The 20337-nt window shown below is 43.1% G+C and overlaps 1 protein-coding gene across 2 annotated transcripts in view; it reads right to left on the bottom strand.

Moving 5' to 3' along the window:
• Positions 1–6489: 6489 nt before the first annotated feature.
• PRDM6 (PR/SET domain 6) overlaps positions 6490–20337 on the bottom strand; it is a 118066-nt gene continuing 104218 nt past the window's right edge. Inside the window, exons 8-9 of one of the 2 annotated variants that reach the window (XR_007155586.1) lie at positions 17860–18741; positions 6490–6500 (exon numbers count right to left, since the gene is read on the bottom strand). Coding sequence is in view for 1 of the 2 variants with exons in the window: in XM_047874853.1 (XP_047730809.1) it covers positions 18627–18741 (115 nt within the window). In the remaining variant the exon portion in view is untranslated. Of the gene's footprint in view, positions 6501–17278; positions 18742–20337 lie in introns of those variants that run through there. The other variant, XM_047874853.1, reaches the window with a different exon arrangement.

The following is a 20337-nucleotide window of genomic DNA, read 5'->3' as shown; positions in this document are numbered from 1 at the left end:
CTGGGGGAAGCCAGCCGCCATGTAGCACATCAAACTCCCTGAAGAGTTTGCTAGAGACTCCACGTGCAGGCACTCTGGTCAACAGCCCCAGCTAAGCTCCCAGCTGACGGCATGAAGTGCCAGCCACACCACAGGGCCATCAGATGTAGCTCAGGGGAGCTTGAGATGACCCATCCCCATGCACCTACTGGCTGCAACTGTTTGAGAGATCCCAAACAAGAAAAGCTCAGGAGAGCCCTTCCCCAATTGCTTATGCACAAAACTGTGAGCAAAACTAAAAGATCATTTTAAGGGGCACCTGGGTGGCTCAGTTGGTTAAGCGTCCGACTCTGGATTTTGGCTCAGGTCATGACCTTACGGTTTGGTTTGTGGGATCAAGACAGCACAGAGCCCACCTGGGACGGTCTCCCCCTCTCTCTCTGCCCCTCCCCTGCTTGTGTGCTCGCTCCGTCCCTCTCTCTCTCCCTCTCTCCAAAATAAATTTAAATATTAAAAAAATAAAGATCATTTTAAGTCACTGAGGTTTAAGATAAGTGATTACACAGCAATACTAGCTGGAATGCGGTCCCTTGGCAATTTGATGATTTCACTGGAAAAGGTGAGGAAACAATTTTGTTCATACCCATGACACAAATTTGCAGTGTAACATCGATTATGGTTTTGTAAAAATCCCTTTTTGTCCTCAGTAACCATTATATTCCTAAGAGTTACACATGTACCATTAGGATTACAGGTAGCCAATTTGTCATGTTTAACCTGCAGTTAACAGGGGCCAGTCCTTCATGATACCTGCATGTTAATATTTACAAAAGCTAAATTTGTGTTTTTCATTTTTGCTAGACATACGTTTTTATTTGTTACATGATAAATATTTACAGAACACTTATTGCATGCCAGACAGTGTTGCGAGTGAATATATTTACTCTTCAGACTGATCCCAGGAGGGATTCTTACGACTCTTCCCATTTTATAGGCGAGAAACCTGAGTCAGAGGGAGATTAAGTATCTAGGCTCACGGTCACACAATTCATAAGTGTTGGATTTGGAATCTGACCTCAGGCAATCTGGCTTGAGTTCGATGACTCTCACCTCTGCTGCTTCTCAACTATGCCTCATTTTGTTACCAATTCATACACACACACACACACACACACACACACACACACACACACACTCCACAGTGGCATATATGCTAAAGTACCAAAAGAATAAAATTTTATAATTCAGGATAATGTCATCAATGTAAATGATCACCAGAGCTCAAGGACCGATATCAAATACATGTCTGTATGGGCCGGGATGAGTGAATCCCAGTAGAGAATATCTGAAAATTAAATTGTATAAGATCACTTATCCATTTACCCATTTCTCATACACTAGGTTAATGAAATTCTGTCGTGTAGGGTTAGGAAACAACTCAAGCCTTCTCCTTACTTTTAAACACAGCACAACCACCTATCCGAAAAACCAACAGAATTTTTCTAGAACAAGTGCAAAATAATTTTGTGCAGTAAGAAATTGACAATCATGCTGCTGAGGCATAGGAGAGATGAAAAGTACAGAGGCATCATTCAAAATGGCAGTCTACAGCAAAACAAGTCACACCATTGCCAATAAACTTGTAAAGCCCGCTATATATTCATTGATTGATACCGTGTTTGGAAAGAAAGCCGAACAAACTACTGGAGAAGCTCCCTTTTCAAATGGCACTGTGGGCGTCACATAGCAGCCACGACATAAAGTGCAGCGAAGCAATTACCATCACGGGTCACGATGAAGAACACAGGCTCCAGGGGTGCCGGGGTGGCTCAGTCGCTTAAGCGTCTGACTTCGGCTCAGGTCATGATCTCACAGCTTGGAGCTCAGAGCCTGGAGCCTGCTTCGGATGCTGTATCTCCCTCTCCCCCTGCCCTGCCCTTACTTGCACTCTGTCTCTCTCTTTCAAAAATAAACATTAAAAAAAGTTTTAAAAACAACAAAACCACACACATACTCCAGAGCCAAAATGCCTAACCCCACATCGGAGTCCTGCCCCTTGTTGGCAGGGTGACCTTGGGCAAGGTCCTTACCCTACTGGGCCTCAGGATCTTTATGTGTAAAACAGGGATAATCAAAGTACCGCCTCGGAGCTGCAAAAGAGGATTAAATAAACCAATAACAGAGAGCACTCAGGGCAGGGCCTGGTGCACGATACCTGCTGTATAAATGTTTGTCAGGTAAATACAATGCTAGCGCTAAGAGAAATTTCACCTTACAGTCAGACAAAGACATTGATGTACAATGTAATACACATATACATATACAAGGGAGTAACGTAGGAGGGCTTCTGCTCTAATTAACACAGAAAGCGAATACTACAGACGAAGAGACGTTTTTGGTTAATGATTATGTGCTGAGTTATGACATAAATAGAAAAGGCATGCTCATTTGAGTACTGGTGGCATGCTAAACCATGTGTGCGCAAGAATAAAAAGTAAAATACCAGTCATCAAATACATGTCAATCCGTCCCCAGCTTTATTCCCAAAGAACAGTGGGTGGCCAAAAACTATGGCTCTAAATCTTAATTAAATGCTGAAGGAAATAATGAAAATTGTAACTGTAATCAACTCACAGCCACTGAACGTCTTTTCGATGTTCTGTACGACAAAGGGGTGAATGCGGGCACCCTGATTGTCCACACTGGCTGCGTGGGCTACTGTATCGGTTATCGCTGGCCACAGTCATTCCACATCACGGCGAATCACAAAAACCTTCGTGGCCTGCTATAATATATGTTCTGCTCGTGTAGCTGGAACCATGAGGGGATTAGCTTGGCAGCAGTGTTGAATTTGGCAAACACAAACACCCAAAACTTCTTGAAGGCGAGGTTCAGAAGTGCCACACGCTCACTTCTGCCACATGCTGTTGACAACAAGGGAAAAGCCAAGCCAGACTGGAGAGGTGCGGAAACATCCTCTCTTCAGTGGCCGTTAACTACAGCCTCGCATGGCAAAGCGAATGAATTCAAGGAGACGCAAAGTGAAAGACCACTGAAATGACTCACAATATTTCCCCCCAAGATCTATCCTCCAAGGGATGCAGTTTTTGAGCGTACTTAAGGGAATTAAAAGCAAAAATGAACTACTGGGACCTCATGAAGATAAAAAGCTTCTGCACAGCAAAGGAAACAATCAACAAAACTAAAAGGCAACCAACGGAATGGGAAAGGAACAGAATGGGAAAAGATATTTGCAAATGACCTATCAGACAAAGGGCTAGTATCCAAAATCTATCAAGAGCTCACCAAACTCCACACCTGAAAAACAAATAATCCAGTGAAGAAATGGGCAGAAAACATGAATAGACACTTCTCTAAAGAAGACATCCAGATGGCCAACAGGCACATGAAAAGATGCTCAATGTTACTCCTCATCAGGGAAATACAAATCAAAACCACACTGAGATATCACTTCACACCAGTCAGAGTGGCCAAAATGAACAAATCTGGAGACTATAGATGCTGGTGAGGATGTGGAGAAACGGGAACCCTCTTGCACTGTTGGTGGGAAAGCAAACTGGGGTAGCCTCTCTGGAAAACAGTGTGGAGTTTCCTCAAAAAATTAAAACTAGACCTACCCTATGACCTAGCAATAACACTGCTAGGAATTTACCCCAGGGATACAGGAGTGCTGATGCATAGGGGCACTTGTACCCCAGTGTTTATAGCAGCACTTTAACAATAGCCAAATTATGGAAAGAGCCTAAATGTCCATCAACTGATGAATGGATAAAGAAATTGTGGTTTATATACACAATGGAATACTATGTGGCAATGAGAAAGAATGAACTATGGCCTTTTGTAGCAACATGGATGGAACTGGAGAGTGTGATGCTAAGTGAAATAAGTCATACAGAGAAAGACAGATACCATATGTTTTCACTCTTATGTGGATCCTGAGAAACTTAAAAGAAACCCATGGGGGAGGGGAAGGAAAAAAAAAAAGAGGTTAGAGAGGGAGAGAGCCAAAGCATAAGAGACTCTTAAACACTGAGAACAAACTGAGGGTAGATGGGGGGTAGGAAGGAGGGAAGGGTGGGTGATGTGCATTGAGGAGGGCACCTGTTGGGATGAGCACTGGGTGTTGTATGGAAACCAATTTGACAATAAATTTGATATTAAAAAAACAATTGGTGAGCTGTATTTTTATGAACTGCTTATAACATGCTTTGCAATTTGAAAACACTAATTCTACAATGAGTCCTAAGATATCATGATTTTTAAGTCTAAACCATAATTCTTAGTAAGACAAAACTGGGATGCAAACATCTTGATGCTAAGAGCTTTTCTGATACTTGATCATTGTTATCATTTGTTGGAGAAGAAAATTCAAGATGTATGACTGGACACATTTTAAAATCATAAACAAATACTGCAACAGAACAGGAAGAAGTACCTTCCACAGCCACTGCGCAGCCAGAGTGCATTAGGAAACCACTTGCTTTTAACTCTTGAGCTGGTATCTCAACATTTCGACTTCGAAACAGTGTTAGTTTCTTCAGGTTAGATTTTGACACCATTCCAAAGGTAATTTTCAGTAAAAAAAAAAAAAAAATATATATATATATATATATATATATATATACACATATATATTTTTTTTAATTTTATTTTTTTAATACTTTTTCTAACGTGTATTTATTTTTGAGAGAGAGACAGAACGAGAGAAAGAGCATGAGCAGGGGAGAGGGAAAGAGAGAAGGAGACACAGAATCCAAAATAGGCTCTAGGCTCTGAGCTGTGAGCACAAAACCTGATGCTAGGCTCGAACTCATGAGCCATGAGATCATAACCCAAAGTCAAACACTTAAGCAAGTGAGCCACTCAGGAGCCCCTCAGTAAAAAAAAAAAAAAAAAAATCCTTAATTCCCAGGTTTGTGCACAATCTGATGTAGACAACTCAGACAGAGCCTTCAAATACCTGTTATCACTGCCAATAACTTATCATTGGAATTAAGTATTTCTGAGGTTTTTAAAAATGTTTTATTTATTCTTGAGAGAGAAAGAGAGAGACAGAGCATGAGCAAGGGAGGGGCAGAGCAAGAGAGAGACACAGAATCTGAAACAGGCTTCAGGCTCTGAGCTGTCAGCACAGAGCCTGACGCAGGGCTCGAACTCATAAGCTGTGACGTCATGACCTGAGCCAAAGTCAGATGCTCAACCAATTGAGCCACCCAGGGGCTAAATTAAGTGTTGCTAAATTAAAAGAAAGAAAAAGAAAAGAAACTGATGAGATACAGGAAATATGCCTCAAGCTATCCACCATGGAGTCAGATGATCAGATTATTTTCAGGATGATAAACCGGAGAACAATTTTAGGTGCTATTATTCCTATAGTTTACATTAAAAAACTGTTTTTGAATTTTTAACTCTTATTATTTAAAACACATGACAACTCTTGAAATATACCTAAAGTTAATGGGTTACTTGTATGCTTTTTGCGATCATATGCTCTGCAGACAATACAAGTTTGAAAAGCAAGGAATGGTAAGTAAAAACCTGAACAAGAGCTTGTTAACCCTGAGAGTCAGCAGAACACACATTCTGTATCAAAGCAGGTACTCCACTAAGTCAAGAATGGCTATCATTAGAGAATGTCATCACTGTGCATTACAGAAGTGACAAGCCTTCTTGACCAATGAGAGTAAGAGAAAATTAAATTACCTTGGTGAGAAAATTTCCCAAGAGTAAATCCGATCACTCACTATTTGCAAGATGTCGGGTTATGAACTACACAGTATATTAGGTTCCCACAGAATAGCACAAACCTGGTGGCTTAAAACAACAGAAATTTATGCTCTCACAGATCTGGGTTCTTGGGCAGGGCGGGGGGGGGGGGGGGTCTGAGATGAAAGTGTAAGCAGAGCTGGGCTCCCTCCAAAGGCTCTAGGGGAGAATTTTTCTTTGCTTTTTTCAGTGTCTGGGGTTCCTGGCATTCCTTGGCTTGTAGACACATCACTCCCATCTCTGTCCCTGTCTTCACATGACCTTCTCTATGCATCTTCCCTCTTCTGTTTCTTAGAAGGACAGGTCATTGAATTTAGGACCCACCCAGATCATCCAGGATTATCTCGAGATCCTTAATTACATCTATGAAGACCTTGTCCAAAATAAGGTCACATTCACAGGTTGTGGGTGGACACCTTTCTGTGTTTTTTTTTTTTTTTTGGTTAGGAGCTAGGGGACATGTACCATTCAACTCCTTACAAATGGGAAAAAGGATGGTAAAAACTCAGAAGGGAATGTCTATGGTAGCTTGAAATTCTTTTTTTTTTTAATTTTTTAAAATATTTTTTAAACTTTATTTTGAGAGAAATAGAGCACATGAGCAGAGGAGGGACAGATAGAGAGGGAGAGACAGAATCCCAAGCAGGCTCTGAGAAGTCAGCGTGGAGCCCGACGCAGGGGTCAATCCCATGAACCATGAGATCATGACCTGTGCCAAAATCAAGAGTCAGATGCTCAGCTGACTGAGCCACCCAAGTGCCCCTTGAAATTCTTTCATTAAGGAGGTTCAAGATAAAACAGATTGTTAACCCTTATAAAATATTTATGTGTGTATATGTGTGTGTGTTTGTGTGTGTGCATGCACAGGCTACCTGAAGGCAACAAAAATTGACAGGAAGATCACTACCCACTTCATTATACGGTGATTTTAAACTTAAACTTGCATTTCATGTGCTCGGATAGATACTAGCTAATTGACTTTGGTTGTAACTGGGATTCCAAATAGCTAGTATTCCCTTACAATTGTATGCATGTGGTACATAATTGCTATATACACAGATTTGGTTTTAGTTTGGCGATGGGAAAAGGGAATAATCTTTGGTAACAGGTGGGAAGAAACCCTACCTCGCTTGAGTCGTCCTCTTAAATGTTAACAAAATGGCCTCTCTAACCTGTTGATGTGGCCTGGCTTTCTTTCTGGGTCTCTATGGGCCTTATACCGAGTCATAAACAGGGAGAGGAGCTCTTGAGCTCAGTAAAACACACCCAATCCCCTGTTGCTCTTGCTAGAAGAGTTAATCAATCAACCCTGCTTGATGTTCCTCATTCCCTAGAATCTTCAGGTAGAGAATCAAGAAATACATGTCTCTATTATCACCTAGGAGTCTTTTATTTGTATTTTCACTCCATCATTTGAAAATATAATTCATGACTGGAAGGCGCCATTCCAAATGCAAGATCTTAGTGTGAGAGGTCCTTAAGCTGGGAGATCTAGGCCCCCCTTCTCTGAAATTCGATGTGAAGCTTGGTGTGTTTCTGGGTTTTTCTGTGAAGCAGTCACTTTCTCAAAGAAATCCCTCAACCCCAAAAGGTAAGAAGATCCAGAGCTCAGCTCAATGCTATGAGCCACTGGTTGGTTGTTGACTATTGGTGAATTATCTAGTTTCCGTGTGCAAAAGTAGTACCCACACAGGGGATGGAAACAATGGCAAAAATTCAATAAAAGGAAAAACCTTTGATTCACATATGACACACATGTCCCAGTGAAGGGAACAGTGGATAGCCATCAATGCAAGTGATGGATCTTAGGCATGAGCCCACATCAACAGTTTTTGTGATAGCTGTTTAGTAGGGAATTCAAACCCTTGTCTCCATTTTGACACATCTCAGAAAGCAACTCCTCAGACTTTCCTGAAAGTCTCCTCCAAGAGAAGTGATTACTCCCTCAAATCTGTCCCTGACAGTTTTCATATGACCTCCTACCGCCTACCATTTTATTTGATTACATATCTTTCTCTCTCTTCCAGATTTTATCACCTACCAGGTCCCATTCAGTTTTATATATAAGCATCTTTTAAAAGTATTTGTGCGGCACCTGGATGGCTCAGTCGATTAAGCATCCAACTCTTGATTTCAGCTCAGATCATGATCTCATGGTTTATGAGTTCGAGCCCTGCATTGGGCTCTGTGCTGACAGTGCAGTCTGCTTGAGATTCCCTCTCTCTCTACCCCTCCCATTTGTGCTCTCTCTCAAAATAAATAAACCAAAAAATGAAAGGTAAAAAAAAATTTGCTAAGTGACTGTGTGAACAGATGAATAACATGGGTTGTCCCATTAGTTAAAACCACTTAGAACTATTCGTACCAGGAGGCTGAAAACCACAACCCAGTTCGTACCCCCCACACCCGTAGCTGGCCCTGCCCTCCTCCCACCAAGAGGTGTGGACCTGAGCCTACTAACGAGAGAAGCAAGCTATGCACAAACATGGTCCCATGTGTGTTCCCAGAGCACACTTTCCTTAAACAATCTCCAGAAGGAGACTCAGATGTCCTATAGCTGCAGGGTACTGCTCTTTTGAAAGTAGATCTTTACTTCTGAGGTAATCTTTTGCTCAAGAAACATCTGCGTGTCGTTCTGGGCCAATGGAATATCCATGTGGTGTGACAGAAGAAGCAGGCTATTATTCAACCCAGTTCCCGGGGTTGGGGCTGGCTGCTGAGCCTGGCCACGCACAGAGAGTCAGCATCCTCATGGCACAGCTGCTTACTGTGCACGATCCTTTCCATGTTTATTATACAGGAGTGATCCTGATGCTTATAGAAAGGATGAGCGACCTAAACAAGGAACACAAACCCCCCAAACCGAAAAACTCAATCTTCCACTTGCTGAGGCCACAAAACCTGGGAGTCATTTTTGAGTCCTCTCTTTATCTAACATTCCACATCCAATCCATCCACAAATCATCCCAATAGACGCAGAATGGTATGACTTCTCGCAGTCTTGGCCACTACTCCCCTTGCGGGAGATTCTGACCGCCACCTGTTCCCTATAGTGAGGTATCCTCATAATCAATTCCCATCTTCAGCCCATATGCCCTTACATTCTGTGGTCCAAAGAGCAGCCAGGTGATGTTTTCCAAGCAGACCTTGCCCCACCTCACTCAGGGGAAAGAGTCTTCAAGATCTCCCAAGAGATCCTTCAAGGCTCTCATGGTCCACTTCCCTTTACCTCGCCGACCTTAGCCCCTTACCACCTCCCCTCTGTCACTCCACTCCAGCCTCAGTGTTTTCCTGGATGTTTCTTGAAGTTCACATACTCTTTCTGAGTCAAGTGGAACTTCATTCTCTAACACAACAAAAGGGAAATCAAACAGCTGACTGTGGCTTTCTGATTGTGAGCCCTTGAGGCCGTGGACACTCAGAAGGACCACAGACCCAGGCTACACTGAGGCTAATGGAGGCCCGAGATAAAAAATCAAGTCTACAACTGTGGCCAGGCCTCTGCATATTAAGTTTCCTTGATAGTGGACCCAACCTGGTTGAGCAAGTGAGCGACCAAGCCCAGAAGCGAGGCACAGAGCCACCTCTAAAAGACCCAGGTAACCACAGGAATGAATTTTGACAGTCGTTCTGCTAGCCAGTTCCACAAGCTTCCTTATTCCATTTTCTAGCTTACACTCTGCCAAGAAGAATTTGTTGACCCCTACCACCCAATCAGTTTGTTGACGGATTCTAGAATCAAACAGCTTGCACTTGGGGAAGTGACCAACATGGGGCTGGAAAGGCAGAGCCCAAAGGCACATCCAAGTCAGCACAGGCAGGTCTTATGAATCCAATGTATTTACAATCCTTTGTCAATTATCTCTAAATGTGTGCCTGCTTCTCATTTAAACACAATGTAATCCCGGGACAGACTATCATAAGAATACAGCTGAATGTATGATCTCATTGGTCCTTTGTAGTTGTTTTTTTTTTTTAAGATGTGAATTTAATAAGATGTAAAAGCATAAACAAATTGTTTACCATTCTAACTACAAGACAGTCAGTCCTATCCATCCTATAAGCGAGCAGTCCTTACAGCAAGCATTCAATACCACAGTGAGCTTCTCTCCTCATTCTCCTGACTCACTTGTTTAAACTTTCCAAACCTCAGAAACAACAACTGAAATTAAATGCTAACCCTACCCATTTTATTTGGTGGGGAGGTGGAGAGAGAGAGAGACAGATCTCTATTCTAGTGGGGAACATTCACAATAAATTTAAAATTAGCATATCAAGGAAATTACACAGTGCCCTGACAGCATCTAAATACCACATTTCAAGTAGGATGCTACAGGCTGGATGCCTTCCCTTGACAGAACAAAATAAATTACCTTGGGGACATCAGGTTTCCAAAATAATTATGCTGATCTGAGCCAAAGCTTTCCTTCATGTCAGAGTCACCACATGACTCAATTTACACCGGAGGAACCGTCTTTCACAGAGGACTTAGGACTTCCCAGAAGAATTTTGTCTCTGGTTTTGCTATTGTATTCTCTCCAAGTTGGGAAAAACTCAAGTCCGCGTACTGGATTGTTCAGAGAAAGTAAGTCTACAAGGGTGGGTTTTTACAATTAGAAAATGCTTGCATGGGGATCCACAGTGTGAGTAGGTGGACATTTGGTCCACATGGCTGCTCTCCCTGACATGTGGTGATCATCTACTGTAGGAGGATTAAAAAAAAAAAACAAAAACAAAACATAAACAGAATTCTGCTGTAGCAATATACCTCCAGTTGGTTGAAGTTTCTATCAAGACTGTTTCCAGTCAGGAGTGATACGCCAAGCTTTGGGGGAGAGAGGCAGCAATAGAGATGTTTTGTACGAAAGGAAATACCAACTGCAACCCACCATGTTTCACTGATGGGGGAAACCTGTTCATCATTTTGACCAACAAGATTCTAATAGGAATCTGAATTTGGAAAAAACGTAGCCTACCCTGTGGTTTCTACACCGTGATAAAGAACTGCCTCGTAAGAAAGTCAGCTCATGGAGAAATGTTGTCAACTTACTTTTCGAACCCACCTCAAAAGGAGTCTCTAGGTTGTGGCTACGAATGTCAACCGGTTCCTTGAGTATGTCACGCATGTACCTATGTTGTTTATACCTTTGACAAACCAAACCTATAAGGACTCCCATCTTTGTCCCTGGCTGCTTGAAACCAACAGACTAACCACACAAGCTCATATTCTTAATGGACACAGCTACATAATTACTCCATTGATGCCTGAAAAGTAACTCACTTTGCATTTAGTCAGAACAAAGAAAGAAAACGAGATTTCACTTAGCCCCATTCACGATGTGTCTTCGCTTGTCAATAGTGCTCTAGCCCAGCTCTCTTTGGCCACGGCCCAACATAACATGCCTTCCTGCCTGATGCCATTTGTTTCCAATGTGTATCACAGGCTTCAGAGGATTCTTTTTAAGGCGGACTTTTAGTTGCGAGTTTGGAAAAACAAAAACAACGCCTGCCAGCAATGGGATATTTGAAAATTTGTTGTTCAGCAGGACAGATGTGGTGATTACAAAATCAGCACCTACACGGACACACCCATATATATATATATATATATATATATATATATATATATATGTGTGTGTGTGTGTATATGTGTATATATATGTGTATATATGTATATATATGTGTATATATGTATACATGTGTATATCTGTATATATACATGTGTATATATATCTGTATATATATGTGTGTATATATATCTGTATATATGTGTATATATGTGTATATATATATCTGTATATATATATATATGTATATGTGTGTATATATGTGTATATATGTATATATGTGTGTGTATATATATGTGTATATCTGTATATATATATGTGTATATATGTGTGTATACACACATTTTGTCTGTTTTTATTTAAGAGAGTAGTGTGCAAGTCTCGAGTCAAGAGACAGAAGGAAAGAGAGCATCTTAGACAGGTTCTACACTCGATGCAAAGCCCAGTTCAGGGCTCAATCCCATGACCCTGGGATCATGACCTGAGCAGAAATCAAGAGTTGGACGCTTAAGTGACTGAGCCACCCAGGCGCCCCTACAATGACACATATTTTAAGAGCAACTCAGCATTGTTTCTAGAAACACGTTTTATAAACACATGACACTTGTGTCTTTTTATTTTAAAAAACTCTTGTTCTCAAAAAGAAACTTTGAATAGAGGTTTTCCCTCTTAGAAAATTACTGTTGTGTGGTTTTGGAGGGGGGAAAATGGTAAAGAAGCTGCTAAGATTAAGTACACATGAGAAGAGGAAAATGATAGTATCTTTGTTACAGAGTTACTGGGGATTAAAGTAAAATAATCCATGTCAAGCAGTTAGAATGGTGCCTACCAGTGACTGCACAATACAAGTTGCTATCATTATTCCTGTCAACATGTGGAAAAGAAGCTCATTTTATTAATTTTTTAAATGTTTATTTATTTTTGGGAGAGAGATAGAGAAGGGAAAGGACAGAGAGAGGGAGACAGAGGATCCAAAGTGGCTTGGCACTGACAGCAGAGAGCCCAATGTAGGGCTCAAACTCATAATCTGTGAGATCGTGGTCTTAGCCAAAGTCAGCTGCTTAACTGAGTGAGCCACCCAGGCGACCCGTTCATTTTATTTTCGTATTAAAACTTAGTCAACAGACTGTTTTCTAAGCACAACGGTTGCCTCTCAATACAGAGGGAAGGTAATTCAATAGTTTTATGTCTGTGCTCTGTTTTCTGACATATTTTTGTTTCTTGTCATTTTTCCTATTGATCCGATGAACTATCTGACACGTGTTACTTAAGAAGAAACTAAATAAATACTGGCATTGTTAAACACGACCATGAATTACAGGCTAAACGTCTGACACAAGCCTTCCACAAGGAAAGCAATATCCTTCTCAGTTTGGTTCTCCCTGGCCAGTTGTTCCTGACAGCTGATCGTTGGATTTGGAGAATCGAATCTTGAGAAAGTCTGAAATGTGGCTCTTCCCGGGACTCTACGTTGTTATTTGGTAGTAGTCCAGATAGGTGTTAGTGATAGGGAAACCTCACACTCTTGGCTGGATAAGTACCCAAACATCCAGTCGCTTCATAAAACGTCTCCGAACCTCGTTGCCTTGAAAGGCTCCCGACAAATGAATGACATTTCTGGAACGTGCTATTATCACTCAAAGCAGCACATCTCTCAGGATCTTTTAGGATTTGATGTCAGGAACTGGAAAAGGTTATGGGAGATAAAATTAAATGCACATTGAAGAAGGAAAAGAGAAGCGAAGTTTTCAGAAAGTGTGTTTGCTATGTGCCCGACTCCTGCAGGCATATGTAGCCTCAATTAGAGAACGACAGATTCGCTCCTAAAACACAAGGCTGCCTGGGCCTCCTCCGAGGGACCCACTGACCTCAGGCTGTTCCAGAAATGTCCTGCTTTTTTAGATGCATCACGTTTCCTTTTTTAAACAACGCAACAGATACCTATGTTTCAGTTTTTACAGCAGGGCACGCTAATAACAGCAATGATGCTATTTCTTCCATGAAATGCAAAGAAATGTTAGCTGCTTGCAGGAACAACTCTTGCAACCCGTTACTACCAATTAATTTCACAATGATACACCAGAGACCAGAGGCCTGGGAAAGTGGTTTCATGGAAGAGGAAGACCACCCAGTATTAGCTGCATGAAAAGATGGATAGTGAGGTCCAAAACCAAATTTAACCAAACAACTGCTCTTCTTAAACCAAAGGTGGGTGTCCATACTGATGTGCTAAGACACCTGGGTACCATTTAAGGGTCGCCACCTCTGAGAGCACCACAGCCACAAAGTGGGGACAGGGGCTGCATTGCCAAGGCTTGTCACCAATGAGGCCGCTCAGACGCACGCAGGGGATGCCGCGTTCCCTGCCTGAGCACGTCCAGCCCGTATTTATTCCCTTATCCTAGAAGAGGGCCGTAAAAACCCTAAGACTCTGGACTCCAGTCCTGGTACCTCGATATGGATGCTAAGTAGCCCAGTGGGTCAGCCAAAGACAATGTAGTGGCACATCTTAATTTCTTTTGAAATATGCTACCTTCTGGTCCCCAGTTGCACTGACATCTGAGGCTCACAACTGTAGCAACCTCTGTGACTTCACTAAAATAACAGCCTAAAGGACTAAAATCCCCATGCTATTAGCCAGCCACTTACGAGGGAGAATACGAGAAAATTGTATTCTTTCATCAATAATCACTTAAATAAGGCCACTTAGAGCGAACACCTAAAAGGGGGCATTTATACAAAATAAAGAGTTCGCTGGGGCACCCGGGGTGGCTCAGATGGTTAAGTGTCTGACTTCCACTCAGGTCACAATCTCATGGTTCATGGGATCGAGCCCCGTGAAGAGATCTGCACTGACAGTGTAGAGCCTGTAGGGATTGTCTCTCCCTCTCTCGTTCTCTGTCCCTCCCCCACACACTCATGCTCTCTCTCAAAATAAATTAAAAAAAAATTTTTTTAAACTTCAAAATAAGAGTTCACTAAATATTTGTTGAGTAAACGAACGACACCAGGAACTAATCAACTGATGAAAAAACAGATGAGTTGGTAAATGGTAGTAAATCTTTGTACATCTGGATCAGAATGAAGTTTTTCAGTTTTTACAATAAACTGTAAGCCCTGTGAGGACAGAAGTGGTGTCATAATGTTTTCTGTCGAGTTATCCACATAATTTCCCCCCCAAAAGGCTACACTTGAATGGAAATTCAGTAAATATTTACTAACTGAATCAAATTATATAAACTATACAAATCTGGTTTTACGGCTTTATCCACACAATAACTCTGTAAAAGTTTATCTTCCCCTTTTAAAAAGTCACTTTGAGGGGCGCCTGGGTGGCGCAGTCGGTTAGGCGTCCGACTTCAGCCAGGTCACGATCTCACGGTCCGTGAGTTCGAGCCCCGCGTCGGGCTCTGGGCTGATGGCTCAGAGCCTGGAGCCTGTTTCCGATTCTGTGTCTCCCTCTCTCTCTGGCCCTCCCCCGTTCGTGCTCTGTCTCTCTCTGTCCCAAAAATAAATAAACGTTGAAAAAAAAAATTAAAAAAAAAAAAAAAAAGTCACTTTGAAAGATAAAGACCACCAAAACCAAAAGCTTAGGTTTAAAAAAAATCATGCACATTTCCTGGGGAAAACATGTGGCTTTACCTCCAGTTACTGAGATTTTTCTAGAAATGTTACCTTTGCAGCCCCACCTGGCATTTCCCCTTGGCTTAGGCTCTTAGCTAGATAAATGAGCATGTGCGAGGATAGTACATCTTATTCTGGAAATAAAAAGTGTTCCCCAATGATAGAAGAGGGTAATCATGGAAAGCTTAAGGAGACAGCCTCCCCCTGTCCCAGCGATTCCGAGCTTTTATGCTCTTCACACTGTAATGAATTAGGAAGTTGCTAAGAAGGGAAACTGGCAAAATTTATGACTGCAGTTTCTGCCACCCATTTGCAGCGTCCTGAGTATCTATCATTTTTAAGTACAAACGCTCAAGCAATAGCTGGGAGATATTAGGGAGAAATCCCCTCCGTGGCACATACCTCAATTAAAAGCATTTATAACCCAAATAATGTCTGGACCTGCTTCAGGACTTCAAGTCAATTTACAGGTGGAGGCCTGTCTTACGAACAGACAGCCTGGGCTAGTCCGCTAGAAACTGAGGACGGCTCAGCAATGTGAACATTAGGGCCCTCCTCGATTTTCTATTTGTTAAAGAGAAAATCTTTCTGACCAAGTTGGGTGGAAAAGACATGCCAAACGTCTCCCTTTCCAATAAAGGAGAAAAAGAGGCTTCAATGGAGCAGAAAGCTAGAAGAATCTTCTGGTTTAAAAAGGTTGCTGCCATATGAAGTGGGACTTCGGGGTCAGCTAGGAAAACCCTGAGAGCGGCAGAGACCACGGTTATGGAAACTTCCAATGGCAGGGGCACCTGGATGGCTCAGTCGGTTAAGCGACCGACTTGGGCTCAGGTCATGATCTCACAGTTTGTGAGTTCAAGCCCCGCATTGGGCTCTATGCTGACAGCCTGGAGCCTCGTTTGGAATCTGTGTCTCCTCCTTTCTCTGCCCCTCCCATGATCATGCTCTGACTCTACATAATAAATAAATGTTTAAAAAAAAAAAAAAAGAGAACCTTCCCATGGCAGACAAGGGAGGAGTGAACTTTTCTCCATCTTGCATGCAGAGGTCCTGGGAACTGAGTAGAGCACACGTGTGTTTCATTGTGAAATGCGGTAAATGACAGAGAGATTTTTCTCAGGGAAAAAAATTGTTGGGGACAAACAGGTGAGTCCCTTCGCACCACGTTCAAAGTGTGCAGCCAAATATTTCATCTTTAATAAATGGAACACCTTCCTCCTCTGTACAGCCAATCTGACATGTTCTTAGAGGTTTTAGCTTACTAAGGCTCCATGTTCTTTCCACCGTGCCCAATGGCACGCAGTTTTGGCAAATGCCTCCATCATTTAAGACAAGGAACTATGAGACAAAACACATTCCTACCTATCAGAGGGAATACTTTTCATCCGCAAAACTTACAGGGCAGCACAGGATGCTTACAAGTTGCTCGACAAAAAGCCAAAAAGAACCAAGAGAACATCCTAGGTCATATCTGACAATGGAGATCAGGACTGTTCAAATTCCGCCTTGGAGCCCACAACCTTAGAGATTATTTTGAGATATAAATATATTGTTAAAAAGACAAATAAAAAGCCTGAAATGGAGTCATTTGCATCCACACAAGAGTCAACCACTATTTAACTACAGTTTCAACCTAACCCACGAATGTGACCTTTTAGGAGTCAATCTGAAATTTCCTGACCAGCGAAGTAACCTGCATGATAAAAATCCTGCCAGTTCCCTTCCCACTAAAAAAAAGATGTCGCGACCTGCAAGAACCCTTCCTTTTCTTTTGCTGATAACTTCCTCCCCCTCCTTTCTTCCTATAAAAACCTCCTACTTAGTCCAAATCCTGGAAGCATCTCTCTGCTCGCCAGATGGGACACAGTCCAGTTCATGAATCCTTTAATAAAGCCAATCAGATCTTCAAATTTAGTCGATTCAGTTTGGTTTTTTAACCATGTATATATAGATAAATTACAAACACAATGAGGCCCTGTTCCACACCCATTTTAAATGTGGCAGTTGGGTGCTAAGGGGCGGGGAGGCAAAGTTAAAAGTAAAGGAAGATTTTCTGAGAAGCAAATCCATGAGGACAGAATCAGGTGCACCACACAGGGGTACCCTTGCCTTCCGGCAGCCAGTTCCGTGTCTCGTGTTTTTGTTAAGGGAAGACCGGGGGAGGGCTAAGAGACAAAGAGTTCCTCAAAAGGCTGTGTCCTGCTACCACGCGATCAAGACACCTACAAGGTAGACTTGGGCTCCACCACGAGGCTGGGAGCTCACAGACACGAGTACAGTGGCCACCCGCTCTTCCTGATAGTGGATCGTTTTGCAGGATGTGGACCCAATGTGACCAGGCACCACTGTCGAACTGCCAAAAGGCTAGCTCAAGTTCACTCACTTCCCTTGTGCTCAATCAAGGAGGGGGTGAAATTATGTACACCATCTTTGCTCTTCCAACAGATTACCGATGAGAGAAGAGTATTATCAAGGGCCAGAGGAGATGAACAGGTAATTCCAACTGATAAAAAGAGCTGTTCTTGTGCGGTCTGTTCTAATCACAACCCTGTCCCCGGTTCCTCCACTCACTGCTTCCTGGTCTGGGCTATTTTCCCTTATTTTTGCAGCAACGCTCCCCTGACACTCAGGAGTGAGGAAAGGGGTCTCCCGGGCTTCCTCTACTGGAGGGAAGAAGACAAAACTACCTCAGAGAGCGCCGACAATGGGGCCGGGCACCCTTTCTGCTCATGTATTCAACACTTTCATAGACACAATGAAAAAAATTCCTGGAAGCCTAATACCTTATGTTTCGGCTTCGTACCGAAGAACTTTATTTTTTGTTTTTGTGGTTTTTTTTTTTTTAAGCTAAAATGTTATTGAAAACAAAATCTTCTCCACTAGCTGCTTCGGAACGATATACTGTATTATGAAGCTCTGTACATTTTAAATGTTTCTGAGATCTTGACAAGACAAAGTAAGTTCCCCACTTTTTTTTTCCCCCTTCAATCTTGAAACCGAACCGTTTTCTTCTTTTTCAAGGCTCCTCTGCCTCAAGGTCAGGCTGCCGGGTGGACGGATGGACGGAAGGAGTGGCGTAAAAAGGGCCTTGGAAACAAGCGTGGAAAACACAGACACGGGCCACCCGTGGGGCTGACGGTGGCAATGAGTTAGCGGAGGCTCTGGCTTCTGGTTGTGCGGTCCTGCTGGGGTGGCCAAATCGGGCCACGCAAACCCCAACGGCAGGAAGGAGGGCTGTACAATGTGGGTCCCCTTGAATCATGCTACTAAAAAAAAAAAAAAGGTGCAACGAGAAAGAAGTCCCTGTGCATTCTTAGTCACAAGTGTGAGCCGAAGAACCCACACGATTCCTCCCTTTGGTATTAAATTACAGTTTAAAAAAGCTTTTTAGAAACAAAGCAAATACATGGGAGGACTGGAAACGTGAACCGTCCCAGGTTGTGGTCCACTGAAACAAGTCTCATCCCTAGTCATAAATAAATAATCTCTTTCCTGGTCTGACTTCCACGCCAGGATCAATATCTCTTTAACATCTTACTTATTTTATTACTGCTTTTGGTTTTCTGGGACTGATTGAAAGTTGCTCAGAGGAAATCTTTGGTTTTGCTTAAGTGTCCATGACATTTAATCATGACTTTGCTTGCAGTTTAATTCCAACCAGTCAATCAGTTAATCCACTTCAATTGATTCTGGGCTCTCAGTTATTGGCTTGCACTCATTGGGCATCCGCTGGTGCCGGCTCAGCTGCGTGGCCTGCGTGAAGCTCCGTTCACACCTCTCGCACCTGGTGGAGGCAAGAGAGAAAATTGAGACCGGGGAGCGGGGGCCTGCAGGGTGATGGGCTTCCTCTCATCCTGCCTAATGAGAACAGACACTCCAAAGTGGCTTCAGATTTTACCGGCTCAAGAGGTTTAATTGGTGGCTCCTTCCAAGGCCTGGATGCCCGGGACGGGACAAAGCCCGTCTGATGCAGAACAGAGGGATCTGTCAATAGGCAGGGGGAAGGTGATTTCTCCAGAGAGCCCTGTCCTGCTGCAGCTCTGATCACTGTCAGTTCAAATAGATAAAGAACAAAAAGAGATTTTTAGGAGTGAGCCATCAAAGCAGCAGCTTGTCTGCAGTTTTCTGCTCCGTAACCCCAAAGAGAAATTGATGACAAATAGAATTTCACCTGCTGCTAATTTAAAATCGGGGATTCTACTCCCCTCGGCGTAGCGGCCAAAGATCCCGTGTCACCTCCGAACATGGGGTGCGGAGGAAGCACTACATTAGTCCACGGCGACCGCAGGGGGTGGGTGTGGGTGGTTGTTTCTGTGCAGAAGTATCACAGTGCGAGCAAACTCAGGGCGAGAAGAAGGTTTGCGGGTGGGATGGGAGACAGAAAAATTCAGGATCGACTTGTGTTTGTGTGGCTCAAGAGGCTTGGCCCTCTAGAAGGTACAATAGAAAGAAGGTAACTGTGGGTCATAGTGAGGAGTCAGTGTGTCTGATGAGGAGCAAAGTGGCATCCTGCTCCAAGAGTATCTCCTGGCTTTAATGTTAAAAAATAAAACAAAATAGTTTTAAAAGTAGATTGTAACCTAGAGACCCTGAGCTCAACCCACCTCCTATGCAACACACTGACTACCTTGATGGCCACTCAATCTATATAAACCTCTCTCTCTCTCTCTCTCTCTCTCTCTCTCTCTCTCACACACACACACACACACACACACACACACACACACACACACACACACACACACACACCTCTCCAATGGTGGTCTCTAGTTTCTCTGTGGTGGTTGCTATTCCTGGCTGGGGTCTATGACTATACACACACGCAAACTCTAGCAGCAAGCTGGGCATAGACAGTGATTTCCTGTCACCACTCTGCATGCACGGGCTGCCTGGAGCACTGGCCGAGCACCCATTAGGGCACAGCGGCTACCACAGCCATCCCCTCAGTGTCTTCTTCTCAATCATTTGAAGGAAAGGCTGTTCAGAAGATCTGCAAACAGTCGTCCCTCCTTCTCTTTCTAAATTCTTTAATGCTTATTTTTGAGAGAGACAGAGGGACAGTGTGAGCGGGGGAGGGGCAGAGAGAGAGGGCGGCACAGAATCCCAAGCAGGCTCCAGGCGCTGAGCTGTCAGCACAGAGCCTGAAGTCGGGCTTGAACCCACGAACCATGAGATCATGACCTTGGCAGAAGTGGGACGCTCAACTGACTGAGCCACCCAGGCACCCTGACTGCTGTCCCTCTCTTAACTAATGCAGTCACTGGTCTCAGGTCCCTGCATGACTGGATTGTGGCAAAGCTCTCAAGACAAAGCCCTCACTGCTCCATCATATGCCATGTGCCCCATTATCTGGGGGACAGTCCTCTCTTCTTTTTATTAG

This window comes from Prionailurus viverrinus, chromosome A1 (genome assembly GCF_022837055.1).
Source record: "Prionailurus viverrinus isolate Anna chromosome A1, UM_Priviv_1.0, whole genome shotgun sequence".
Classification (NCBI taxonomy): Eukaryota; Metazoa; Chordata; class Mammalia; order Carnivora; family Felidae; genus Prionailurus; species Prionailurus viverrinus.
The sequence above is the reverse complement of the archived record's forward strand: the minus strand, read 5'-3'. Positions and strand labels throughout refer to the sequence as shown.